Source organism: Varroa jacobsoni, unplaced genomic scaffold (genome assembly GCF_002532875.2).
Source record: "Varroa jacobsoni isolate VJ856 unplaced genomic scaffold, vjacob_1.0 scaffold_724, whole genome shotgun sequence".
Taxonomy (NCBI): domain Eukaryota; kingdom Metazoa; phylum Arthropoda; class Arachnida; order Mesostigmata; family Varroidae; genus Varroa; species Varroa jacobsoni.
The window spans coordinates 41,722-55,533 of NW_019213626.1; the positions used below are offsets into that span (position 1 = coordinate 41,722).

The window sequence follows — 13,812 nt, forward strand, 5'->3', positions numbered from 1 at the left end:
TTACAATGCAGTTCCGAATAGCCGTGTCGAGTTACGTGGCACAGAACTTTCCCGGGAATGATGCCCGAAATGTTCCGGACAGGCCCTACGTTACGTGCAGTATCCGGCTGTCTTCGAAATATATCATTATGCCAACTGCTTACGCGTACACGAACACAGATAAACACACGACCGGATGGCCCATGTACGCAATTTACTACTAATACTGCTGCTCCTATGACCCACACGGGGTTTGCAGATGATGCACAAGGGTCCACTGCCAGTTCGTCTCTTGTATCTGGCATCAGTGTTTACAAACTCACTGTGTCTCTATTTGTTCTCCAGTTTCCATTCATTGTATCCTTGCAAATAGTGAACAGATATGTGGTCTGCTTACATGATGACCATCGAGACCGAAATCGTTACGGGATACGTAGAGAGTAATGAGAATCGTACTGGATTCATTAATTAGTAATCTCCTAAGTGATGTAAAGACTTCCTGGTACATGCCACATGCTGTCTTTCATAAATGTATTTCGGATGACATCGGCTTGTTCGGTTATTTAATTGCCTTGGTTCTTATCAAACCTTACGTAGCATCACCCCCCCCCCAGAGGTAAGTTTCAACAGGCTGCCTATCTGCAGTTGCAGACGGCCTGTACCTGTGAGGCCATCAGGTGAAGCTCAATGTCTAGTGTGTGGGATTACTTATGTGTAGGACAGTCAGTGAAAATAATATTTTCCGTTATCGGCGGGATACCAATTCCTGCCACTTGTACCCCGTGTTGAATTGTTATCACAGTCTCACCAGTGTTGCCCGCTATTGCCGTAGTGTATATAGTCTGCGATTTCGGTAGAACGCGTATATGGTGTGAGTTTCCTCTTAGTTGCGACAACTGTGATGTGATCGGTGTAGTCAGTGAATAATTAAGATATACTAAGCGAATTAATTCGAGTGCCGGTCGAATGGCCTCCTATTCGCTGATGGTAACCATCAGTTTATTAGCCCTTTTATTGTTAGCGGTAAAAGATGCGCTTGCTGCTGTAGAATTGCCGGCTTACCGTATGCAGCAGTACGAACTCCTTGGAATTTTCAGGTAACAGAACAAACTATCCGATAAATAATTACAGTATGAAACTAAGATATAATACGTTAGGGCATATGTAGGAAAATGTAAGACACGCATCTAAAGTTAATTCTAAAAATTACTTGTTTTATTCACACAAGTTGTGTAGTAAAAAATATGCCAGTGGTTCTAAAAGTAGGTCAGTGTAAATGTTTATAATAAAAACAAATTCGCTGTTTTTTCCATCTTAGAAAACCGAATATATGATTGTTTGAGTATAATACTAGTACTGTTAAAATCATGACGTACATATCGTAGTGTATACCAAACTGCGATGCGTTTCTACTCTCCTCGTCAGTCCGTTCTTGGAATTAACTTAAATGCAGTTCTGTAAATAAAGATTTGTTATTATTATTATTTTCTACCATATCAATTTTCAGAAATTCTACTTGGGAAATAGAACTATTTGGAGTGACCACTTCGTTTAGTAGGAAAGTCATAATATAATCTGGTTAATCATGCAGAAAACATTTAAAGATGTATGTGTCAATAAAGTAGGTAACGTTGAATCTGATAAAAGGATATTTAGACATTAACGCTTTGTTATGAAGTTCGCCCCCCGTACTTGTAGACAGCACAAGCTATTACCACCCAAATAATCGGCCTTAAATTACCTTAGAGCCGAAATTAGGCTGCATAGTACCAATTAATATATTTGTTTTTGGTATTTTACATCCGGTGCTCAGAGTTTACTTGAACCAGATATTAACTAAACAACAACATGGAAGGTTACGCAACTGCTGTTGGTCAGCATTAACAACAAACCATAAATTAAAAACCTGTACATATGTTTTGCCAAGACAGCATTCAAAACAAATTCGGTATGGAAAGAAGTTGAAGTCTGAAAAAAATAGCTACAATTTTAAACAAATTAAATTACTTTTAATCAGTAGATAGTCACAGTGCCGTTTCACTGTGGTCTTGTTAATGCCCCCGACAATTAAACTGTATCTATTTTGGCTGAACATCGGAACCGATATTACATAAAATAATGTCCAACCGAAAAGAAACTGAACGTAACGAATAAACGTTCTGTGATCAAATTAATAAATAAAAATAATATAGGTATGAAGGCGATAGAACGGAGTGAATATGTAGTTGAAGCAGAGCTGACATAAAGAAACTACAGGCCATTTGTAAGCAAACATGTGCCTGTATTGGTTAGCAAAAAGAGCTGTTACAATTATGGCATTTTTAACATAATTATGGTATCACATGTAGTCACATAAAAAACTACAAGTAACATGCGGTTCTCTAATATGTTACTTGTTGAGATGTTGATTTCTAAGCTTTGGTCAAAGGTTTTGTTTTGTAAAAAATTTAGCAAATGGTGAATCGGCTAATTGGTGTGATAAGAAGGCGGTGCATTTCGTAAAATTAGCAATTTCCTTCATAAGATGTGTGTTGGTAATGTGCTGAATACAGAAACATTCTCGAGATACATGCAAATTGAGTACTTTAGCCTGTCATCCTCTCCCAATACACCCAGCACAATTCTGATAAAGCCTTTTTAGGTGGAGACTGACGCGGTTTCGGTACCACTGCAAATATACATGACTTTCAAGATGAACGTAATTATAAAGCACTACTTTTAAGATAATAGTAACACTTAAAATGCTAGCCTTTCTTTACTAACTTTAAAAGTAACTATTGGAAGAACTAGGAATTTGCAAAATTACTTCCTTTATCTGCGTGCTGTAACGAAATCGACAATATAAGCACCCGATGGCCACCAGGGCTGGCAGGATTTTTTATTGGTTGATTCATAATTGCTATTCATTATCGCCAAGCTCCTGAAATTAATATTCTACAAAAGATTAAAATCTGTTCTGCATGCTTGCATATTTAATCAAAGCAGCAATTCTCATGCAATTCTGTGTTTTCTTAACTGATGTGTATTAAACCATATTTGGTGTTATACGCCTAGTACTGCCATTAAATAACATTTCGAACGACATATGTTTTTTTCAGCTTTGAACTTTCATATTCTTAAGTTAAATAGGCACCGCTGCGCAACTGCGAGGATGGCTCTCGGCGTTTAGCGATAAACTTTTACTTAAGTTACGTAAATCCTGCAGAAATATTTCTTTTGCTAAATTCTGTTGTTCCTTACAGTATAACCTATGAGTTTTGAAACACTCAGTGTAGGACACCCAAGGGGAATCCATCAAGGACTTAAAGTCGTAAAAAATTGTTACGGGTAACTGTCCTTCCCTGCTGAGTGGATCCTTATTGTTTTTATATGGAGAAATGAAGCCCGACCGCGTACGGTGCTTCTGTTTGAGCAGTTAGCCCTGAAATCGAATGCTTTCAATATTATTCAGATTAATCATCGAATGATTTTATGGCTGACTAAGCTGTTTATTACATCTGCACAGAGGTACCCGTTCATCCTCGTTAGCAGGGGAAGCCGCTAGTTGGAGTGCTTTATCACAACTTCGAAATGGCGCTGGTCGAGTGGCAGTACTTCGTTGGGAAGAGATCCATCATATGAGGGAAGTCATAGGAAAAGGCGTGGCTGGTGTAGTGCTTGTACTACCACCAGAAAATTCTACCGCACAAGATGAAGATATGGAATTGCAAACTATGGAACTTGAACACAAGCTTTTTCAGGTCAGTTTTATGTTAGGAAAACCATTCATGTGAGACTAAACTTGCTTGCATTATGGGAAGTTTTTTTTTCTTAAAAGGAAATTATGTAGACATTTAGTCCAGCAATACAATTTTTTTACAATTATCTGTATAATTCTATTCTAATCTAGGACACATATGCCGTCGCAGTATATTTGGTACGTAATTGCCCCGAAATTGAATCTGTTCTTTCCCGTGCAAGTGCATCTTCGTCAGCAACGTTCGATTTGAGCGCTCTGTGGGCTGGCACTGCCACTCAGCTCAGTATACAGAGAGCTGCGCCAAAACAGATTCGAAACCCACGACTGCCAACCCTATGGGCCAAGCTAGTCGGATTTGGACTCGAGGAACAGGTAACTTAACGTCATTACTTGACAAGAATCAGAATGTTACAGTTTAAAATTATATTGTGCAAGTTTACTTCTTTCGCTCTCTACAGCATGCTTGTGCGTTAATTTTACTGCCGTATCAATATATAACATTCCTGTTTAGACAGGGTATTCTGATTTTACCTATACAGTGCTCCGTAAGAAATCGGATTTTCAAGTGTTTCTAATGCTATCGAAATAAAAACAGATATTTTAATAAAATTTTTCCCTTGTTATGTAAGTGTCGGTCCCAACGGGTATTCTTATTTAATATAATATCTATTTATAGTTTGAGTTTGGCACCCAAATCGATTACAAACGCACTTCAAAGCTTTCCTTTGTAACCGAAGGAACGTCTTTTTGAAACACGAATGAACAACTGAAGCAAGATACATCGAATAGGTCCTGAAGCTCTAGCGGTCTAAAATAGTCTCTTTCACAGATGACACATGTCCGAGTTTCTTGTTAGCAATCCGGGAATGATAGCTATCCTACATAGAATGGTCTCTCTAACGACATTACCAAGGCAGAAGGCTAATATATTATATATATATATATAATATGTAATAATATAATAATAATTTTGAAATCTGTACTTTTTCGTCAGTTGAAATTTTCCCTTACGCAATAATAGAAGTTGCTTTTGCTTTTCTGCATACCCACTTGCAATGTCGTGCGCTGTTAACTCGGGGTAACCGAAGAAACTGCCTATCTCTATTGGTGTTTTGACCGATGCGAGAATATTGGATAATCGTTGATTGATGAATCGTTGTTTATTATTATGCCCATTATGCTTACACTTTTACTTGTATTTCCCATGGACAAATTTTCGTCTAGTAATACTGGTTTTGGATGAATTCGTTAATTAAATCGCGTGCAGGCTTTAAAAAATAATTAAACGGGTCTATATATATATACATATATATAGTAGGGTCAAGAAAGTATTGACCATTATTCAGGCGAAACAAAAGCAAATAATTAAGTATGTGCCATTTTGATCGATGACTCCCTGCCATTTTTCTTATGACATCATAATTCCTTTACCGTAAAATTCTGCGGTTTTTAAGCGAAACATTTCGAAAAAGAACTTTTGCATCGCTCAATTAAAACTAAATTAACAATATTTAAGGAGTCCTGTAAATATTGAAACAGATGAGAGTTTGGTAGTGTAAGGTCCTGGCTATACGGCGGGTACATGAAAATTTCCCATCCAAGCATTTTCAATCCTTGTCGAGTAGCTAAAGGTGCGTGCGGTCTAGCATTGTTATGGTGGAAAACAAAGCTTCTTCTGTTCAGTAGTTCCAGCCGGTCTTTTCAATGTTGATGCAATATTGTTAATTGCTGACAGTAAAAGTCTAAATTAATCGTTTTCTTAAGCTGTAGAAGCTTATAATGTATAAGTCCTTTCCGGTTCCCCAGAAAATATAGCACCATCCGAGCTTTGCCGCAAATTGTGTAGCACATTTTTTCGCGCATATTTATCGTATGTGATCCACTTTTTACGTAATGAACAGCTTAAACATTGTCTTATTTTGTTGCGTTTCTGTGAAGTTTTTCGGATAAAACTGCAGTCGAATACATTTTTTGTGTCAAGTTGTCTGGCGCTCAAACATCAAGTTTTTTTTTTGTAGCCAGCCTTCTTCAAGTGGTTCAAAACTCTTAAGTGGGGGAGATCACATGTCGTTCTTGCTCAAGCCCTGTAGTTTTATCAACTTTTTTTTATCGACCGCTCCGAGGATCATCTACCATATCTAAGTTTCTCGTATAAGAGCGACAGAACAATTTTATTTTTTATTTTTCAAACAAGGAAGCCGATTTGGCCACAAAATATTTTCCGTTAAAGTTACAACAAGACGCGGATAGCAACTAGCTAGCTAGTTTCAGAGTCCTACATATCCAACTACATCCGAAAATGAGGACACAACTTACTTTATTAAACACATATAAACTACAGCGCAACGTTTGTACCACATTAGCGATCATGCTTCTTAGGATTCCTACTTGATGACTTGGGATAGGCTGGGGGTCCTGTTTGTTTTAAACATGATTAGTGTATGCAAGTTGGCTCCATATATTGTAGCTGGCATCCATAGGAAAGTGGACAGTTTCGCAAACGATCTCTGTCCGCGTATTTGTAAATCAGCCAGCACGAGAAGAAACCTTGCACATCAGTTACTCTTTTCGTTTAGTGTTTTATTAAGAGGCGCGGGTGCGAATGCCATCGTTGACACAAACTTTACCTAACGTCAAATTGACAGTTAGCCGGCTATTTGCAGGGGGCTATATAATCACCCTCGTATTGTTCATGCCTCGAAAATATCGTGTACTGTACGACAAGTATGATTGACTCATTATTATACAGGGTGCCATAAAAACGTATGGAACTTCTAAGGAGTCATGACTGATTATTGTTCGTTTTTTCAGGGTGTAGTTACTTAGAACTAATAAGTGGATTAAGATTAACTTTGGATACAACAAATTTAAAACGATATTGGAAGTATGAAAATGTAGCAAAAATACAACAACATTGTAGGAAGATCAGGCAGGTTCAGCAACGCGCCTTATAGTTTATCGGATACAAGACAAGTTTGAAATTAAAAAAAAAAACTGTTGGGGATGTTTATATATAAACTTCCGGAAGATCTAGAACTTCTACAAGGCTCAGAAAGCACACTGGACAGTTATAACATCCAAAAAATTTCTAAGACAATCAAAAGTCCATTATATTTTAAAACGTTGAAAATAGAAAAGTTGCATTTCAACAATAATGCATGCCATCAATAAATATGATTTGGCCCGAAGAAAATTGTTTTGCGTATGATACTCGGAAAAATGTAAACAGGATGCCCATTGTCCCAGGAAGGTTGCTTGGAACGATAAAGCTACATTCAAGTGAAATAATACATTTAATCGACATATTTATACCCACTGAGTTGTAAATCCACATACTACACAAAAACATCCCGTAAATTAAACAGGGGTTACAGTGTGCAGCGGAATTTCAGACAAAAAATGAATTGCATCATTTTTTGTGACTGATGATAATCAATTCACGCGGTGTTTTGGACAGGCAAACTTGTGGTTGAAAGAAACTGAAATTACTACCTCAACTTTGGCCAACGGTACATACTATTTTACCTGTGTGAATTAAACAAAAATTACTTTATTGAATGCGTATAGTTCGTACTGTACTCCACTTTGGATCTTCTTTCGATTCCTCGCCGAGCTTTAACCTTATTAATTAATACTAATAAACAGAGAATAAACATTAAAAAGCAATTCACTTGGATTAGGTTATACGGAAAATTTTATCAGAATTGGGTTAAACTTTAACGGGCTGTATATTGTCGCGAACATGTGTCAATCTGTCAGCCTTGGTTCTAAGCGAAAGCCGGTTCATTTAAGAACAAAACATTAACGTCACCACAGAAAAAACTACGTCGCTTTCGCACTTTGAATGAAGATTATCCGATCTTTTCGCGCTGGACGAAGATCCACACATCGTGCGTTTTCGCAAATATTCGAGGAAGATTTCTATCAAGCAAACCGGATAATTCTCAATAGTGTGTAGATTTAAAGAGCCCGAAAAGCAAAACCGATTAGAGGTTATTCTTGATACATCTAGATTTTTGATAGTGGAACTAAAGACCGTTTTGGAGAAAATCTTATTAATTAAATATTAGGTTATCTAGATAAGCTTAAACGGTTAGTTTTTTAAGACTTTTTTAATTTTTAGGTTTCTGCGCGCTTTTTTGTCTTTTGGACTTCGAAGTTTTAAATTGGATTTTTGGCCTGCTGTCAGTTCAAAATGCACTTTCGCTGGTATTTTTTGCACGTTGCATATTAGAACAACACTTTAACAAGGTTACACCTACCGATATCGCTAGACAACACGGTTACTTTTATTTTTTATTTATTTTTTATTCAGCGGATTAGAGAGGGAATCCTTTTGAAAAATGACTAGCGACTAATTAATGTCGCTAATTGAAAATGGAGTCGCGCTAAATAATGGTAATAAAATAAAGATATTTAAATAAACATGACCGTCAGAAGTGATACTTTTAACGCATGCAAAAAGATTCATTCAAACTAGTGTTTTCGTTTACTTACAGTTTGAAAATAATCTATAAGAGAAATTTCGGATTTAGGAAAGTTCTAGCATTTATGGGGGCATCTCTATAAAAATTCATTTATGCTGTTTCTACATTTGTGACTTTAGTTACCAACGATATCCATAGTCGCCCATTATGATGCATTTGGCGCGGCTCCGCAGTTGGCGAGAGGTATGGATTCCAATGCTTCAGGGGTAGCTGCCCTCTTGGAAATCATGCGACTTTTCTCTCGTCTATACGGACAAAGTAAGACTCACCCTAGAGCTAATCTAATTTTCGTCCTTAGCTCTAGTGGAAAACTCAACTATCTTGGTATTAAAAAACTCATCGATGACGCAGTTGAAGGTGAGCTGCCCTTCGTTTCGTCTGACACAATTTATGTATTTAACAATAATAAAACTGTTGTTATAATGCGTGTCCCCAGACACTAACCCCAGCTAATGCAATTCTTGAAAGTTAAAACAACACTAGACCAGAGAACCTGAGAATATGCGAAACGGTGTTATTTTATTATTTATAAGTCAACTGAATTTCTTTTGATAGAGAAATAGCTGAGATGTATGAGAGACAGCCGTTTTTTTATCGTTCATTAATCGGTAGGAGTAAGTTGGTTCATTCAACAATTCGATCAAATCATTTTAAATCCTTTAAACCGCAGTCTTGGGTCGTCTGTGGCTTTAACAGGTTCAAACGCGGAGGTCAGCCTACTAGCGGAATCTCAATTCTCTATGTGTCTTGAGGCTATAAGTGGGCGAAGAGGTTTGAACGCACATGTATCAAAACCTCCGAAGCAAGGACAACCGATGGCTCGCTTCTTTGAGTTACTAAATGGCACGCGATTCGATTCCCAACCAGTGCATCTGGTCCATAAGAAAATTAATCTTGCCGAAGAAATGCGTGTCTGGGAACATGAAAGATTCTCGTTGAGTAAATTGCCGGCTTTCACCCTATCATCACATATAACATACAACGCCCGAAGCAGGTTGGTTTTGCAAATTTATCAAGGTATAGGCTATGAAACACCCATTGCTCTGTTTTCATAAACAGGAGGCCGGTCCCATGCAATTTCGATTTTAAGATATCTGGATATTCCCATATCGATTCTGTGGAACGGAAACGGGTTCTGCTAGCAATCAAATAATTAATTTGAATGCATTCAGATCTATTATTTTGTTGACGTACACTTTTATCAAACCAGCTTAAATAGTTCTCTATCATATTCAGTTTGTATATTTGACTTGTCCATTTATTCAAACTGACAGTTTGAAAGACAAAGCTCTCAAAAAGCACCGTAACTTTTGAAGAGGAAAGGGAGTAGCTAAAAAGTTGAGTCCTAACTAAATTTCTTTTTATTTTAAACTATTTTAAATTGAGGCTGTAACCTCTGAGATCTGCCTTAAATAACTGAAAACAAATTAGGATACGGTTGAATAAAAGCCAGATAAATTACTTTAGGATAATGATTATTTTGGTTAGTCCCGCTTGGATTTGCTTCACAGCTTGAACGCTGTGCTCACATAATAAGTTATGGTTTCATAATACTTACACCTTCCAAAAGCAAAATTCTTTGTAAGTTCAACTGGGATTCGCTTTACAACCTAAATGAATCGTTATGTCCGATGGCAGTATGCTTCAAAGTATCCATTGGCCTCTAGTGCAAATAGCAACTTAGCCTAAATGGCCAGTTCCAAAATAAGTAGCACATTTTAATAAAAAATGTTGTTTTTATGTGCTGGTTTATTTATTAGATACTCTATCTTCGATCGGCACTATGATCTCGACGCACTCGTTCAAAATGTTCAAGACATTGTAGCTTCTCTCGCTGCTTTTGTCTATCAGAAACCACGAGAAGTAGCTGATGAGTTCATGGCTGAGTCTCTTGCTGTAGACAAAGAACATCTTAAGGTATCAGAAAATATGAATTTATTACCATACATAGACTAGCCGGTCCAAACATACTTACACAAACAGCTGATGTCTTCGTAAAGGCACTTTTTTATAATGTAAGATATGTAGGTATAAAACATAGTCAGTTTATTTATTAAGACTACGTCCTTTAGATGCTATAAAGCTAAAGACAGCTATAGAACCGTAGAATATTCGCACAGGTACTGTTAGCTTCTAACGGCTTTAAAGGCTATGTAGTTGAGCTACCCAAACATATCCTACAGTAGGTCGGGTTCATAAAACGTATTTAGAGTATAGATCCTATAACAGAAGTAGCAGCGCACGAGTAGCGGGAAGTGTTTCTATTAGTGATTAAATGAAAAACTGGTCGTTTACAATAACTAATTTCTGCTTAAATTTAAATTTCGGGTTTCAAGAAGATTTTCTTATAAACAAAATCATGTTTTACTCATTATTTACTGTTCTTGTCAAATTAGGCTACATGTGCTTAACGTTGCTGAGTTAGTTTGCTGTAAATTGTTTCAGGTGGCTTAAATTCATACAATACTACCGAGGTTAGATTTGAAACAAAACAGTTTCAGAAACATTATTAGTCTGTTTCAAGTGATCGTTAGAAAACATATTTTCATACTATAGCATTTATCATTTTAATACTGAGTTATATAATTAAAATGTTAGTTAATCTTGAAGTTGTGACAGACCTGTTTTTAAACTTGTTTTATCCAACTTTAGGCTGTGGTTGACTACTTGGCAACTCAACCACGCTCTGCAGCTTTACATGCGTCTCGTTCAAGCCTTAGCCAGCTGGTATCGACTCTCAAAGAGATGATGACTCGTTTTTTGCCGAACGAAGGAAGTGCCCAAGGCACTCCAAAAGGCCAGGCGGGTCCCACAAGTGCCGGACAAGTTCGTATATCTTATTACGAGCCTGATCGTCGAGAACCAGAGCTAGTTCTTTATGATCAGGCAGAAGAAGTCCTACTTAGTGTTAACGAGGTACGTTTTAGATTGGTCAATGTTATTTTTGGCAATGCATATGCACACATTATATTACCTAAGGAAGCTCTATTTGTGCACAATGATGGAGATCGGAGGAAATTCAGATCTAGTTTTAATTACTTACAATAATTTCGTGTTATCCTAATTTTTTAACGATTTCGCTTAGGTGAAACCCGTCACGTTCGACCTTGTACTCTTAGCATGCATCGCGCTCTACCTCCTAATCGTCTACGGCGCGCTGTCGAAGTTTAGTCTGGTAGTCGCAGCACTTCAGCCCGCCTCCGGCAAGAAAGTCGACTAACGAATGCTTTAGATTTGGATGTGTCCAAACAGAATTACACTGGCAGTCATTTCTAAAAAACAAGCTACTTATAGTCCTCCCTACACTGACGCCATTACCAGAAAAAATTAAGAGGACGATGCGCCTTCCATTAAGCCACACCACTGACGCAATTTTTCAAGGTGCTCAGCAGCTAAGTGAATAAATATGTTGGCTTACATAAACATTGGTTACGTTATGGTGGGCTAGTGGTAGTCCCTAACTAACATCTTAGGTATTTTTTAGGTTTGAATCAAATTACGTTGCTCGCCGTATGCGGATAAAGTTAACAATCTTTAGACAGTGCAAATATTAGGAAATGCAAAGGCTGTCGAAAACATCTAAATAGAAACATACCATGTATAAGAGTGACTTCAGTATATATATATATAAACGATATGACAATATCCATCTGCGTCGCTACTAGTCTAAAATTCCTTTTTCTTTTAGGCTATTATCCTTAAATTCATTTTAGTATTCTAGGAACTGGCCCTCTTCAGTTAACGTCAATTGCTGCAGGCTTTTAGAGAATACAAAAACACATTTAGAATACACTTCACTAAAAAACCTAATGGAGATCCCACGTTTTATATGTGAATTAAGATCTCTTGTGCCAGAGTACATTGGTTTTTTTTTTACTGCATTATGTTTCATTGATACATAGATATTATTTTGTGATATACGGATGTCAACTATGGAGCGTGCATGTAGCATAAAAAGAAGATAGAAGTCAGAATAATGTCAATTTATCGTTTTGCGTCTGCACGACACTGAAAAAGAGAGAAAGAAAGACAGAAGTAATCTGTACAAAGGAGCATCTTATTGATTAGATTATTCGACAACGATTACGGTCGGTGTCAGTTGTTATACCAATAGGCGATAAAACTACGTTGAATCTTCTGACCCCACTGTAGCAGAGATTTAAAACGAGATAGGACTAAGTGCCCTAATTAATTACGAAATAAATGCAGATATCTCGCGCCATATTCTAAAATGCTTTTTCTTAATTGATCGAAGCTAAATGTTTAGATAGAGAAAAATGAGAGTAAGGGGTATCGAGGAGCCAGCGTAGTGAATTATCTAGGCCCATTTGAGCTAGCATAATCGTACCTTTATTGTGCAGTTATAATATTATTGGATTTCGCATATCTGGAGCAAATTTTTATTCTGCATGAACACACGAAGACTAAAATGGATAAATAATACTGGATTCGTTTAGATTTATAATGCTTTTTCAAACCGTCATATCTTCGTAGAAGCTAACGAGAGAAACTAAAGAAAAGTCTTACTTACTTGAAAATTATTTAGAGACTCAACCTTAGTTTTATGATAAATAATTCAAAGTTATCTACTTCACGAAACGAGATCTAAAAATTTAAAAAAAAAACCTAATATTGAACCTATACGAAACAGACTGCGAATGGAAAGAGGGAAAAATGCATTGGATTATGACTTCATATTGTTACAACATAATCGAAATTAAATTCAATAACATTGAACGATATATCTTTATCGCGTTGGCATTAAACATCACGCTGCTATGGTTGTTCATATCTCAGCGTTGTCTATGATTACCAGAAATACGGCCTTTAGGAAGAACAACGAACTAAGTAAAATAAACAATTTTCCATGTTATGTGTCATAGGAGGTCTATAAAAAATATAAGATAAGCGCAGCGATATCCATTCCGCTGGAGTTTTTACTGGGCGCAAGTGCCTGACACTTTGTTTTTGTTCGTTTAGGGATCCATAAAATTTCTTGGGATCGTCTAGTATACCATCTTGCTGAACTTGTTAGATACATATGTAAATTAGAGAAATCAGCTCATTGCTGTCCTATGAATGACTTAGCATCTGCCTCTGCAATATTTTGACTTTTTTAACTAGAGAATTAGTGCTAAAGCATTAACCTTACGTTAGCAACCGGAAGCTATGTTAGATGTTTACCATAGCCTTTGTTTTTAATTGATCTGTCCTTAGATTATATTTATGAATCATTTGTTATTATTGTTATTATTCGTACTATATACTATATGTTATTCAACATAGTAAACAAGTCAGCCATAGTTTGACTTCAGTAGACATAGTTCTCTAAATGCTAGAGTCGCTCTCTCATGCAAACGTCTAGAACTCGTTTACTTTTGAGTTTTATAAAGCACAGTTTGTTCCGAAATTTACCTTCCAGAATCCTTCCGACCCTTCATGATATAAATTACATTGTCGTGCTTCACATCTTAATAGGATCTTTCATGTTTTTTCAGCGTCCTCCTGCATATTGTTTTATTTTCCCAACTAACATAACAACAATGTTAAAAAAATTGTAAAAAAGTTATGCCTTACAAACGTTATATTCCTACAAATCTCCCTTCC

The 13,812-nt window shown here is 36.7% G+C and overlaps 1 protein-coding gene across 3 annotated transcripts; it reads left to right on the forward strand.

Annotated features, from left to right (window-relative positions):
- Positions 1–470: 470 nt before the first annotated feature.
- On the forward strand, positions 471–13,128 carry LOC111262999 (BOS complex subunit ncln). 3 transcript variants are annotated; one of them, XM_022837678.2, is made up of 8 exons: positions 471–595; positions 3,485–3,719; positions 3,869–4,090; positions 8,325–8,562; positions 8,902–9,199; positions 9,966–10,122; positions 10,858–11,121; positions 11,291–13,128. In XM_022837678.2, the coding sequence occupies exons 1-8, from the start codon at positions 486–488 to the stop codon at positions 11,423–11,425; spliced, it is 1,659 nt and encodes a 552-aa protein (XP_022693413.1). In that variant the 5' UTR covers positions 471–485; the 3' UTR covers positions 11,426–13,128. The 3 variants fall into 3 exon arrangements, with proteins under 3 accessions (XP_022693413.1, XP_022693414.1, XP_022693415.1); XM_022837679.2 differs by lacking the exon at positions 471–595 and adding an exon at positions 703–1,076; XM_022837680.2 differs by lacking the exon at positions 471–595 and adding an exon at positions 704–850.
- Positions 13,129–13,812: the final 684 nt, after the last annotated feature.

Bases quoted from the DNA above. Each gene is read 5' to 3' on its own strand.
- LOC111262999 (XM_022837679.2), top strand. From the start codon at position 946: ATGGCCTCCTATTCGCTGATGGTAACCATCAGTTTATTAGCCCTTTTA. The intron at 1,077-3,484 runs GTAACAGAACAA...ACATCTGCACAG, and splicing joins GAACTCCTTGGAATTTTCAG to AGGTACCCGTTCATCCTCGT. The intron at 3,720-3,868 runs GTCAGTTTTATG...ATTCTAATCTAG, and splicing joins TTGAACACAAGCTTTTTCAG to GACACATATGCCGTCGCAGT.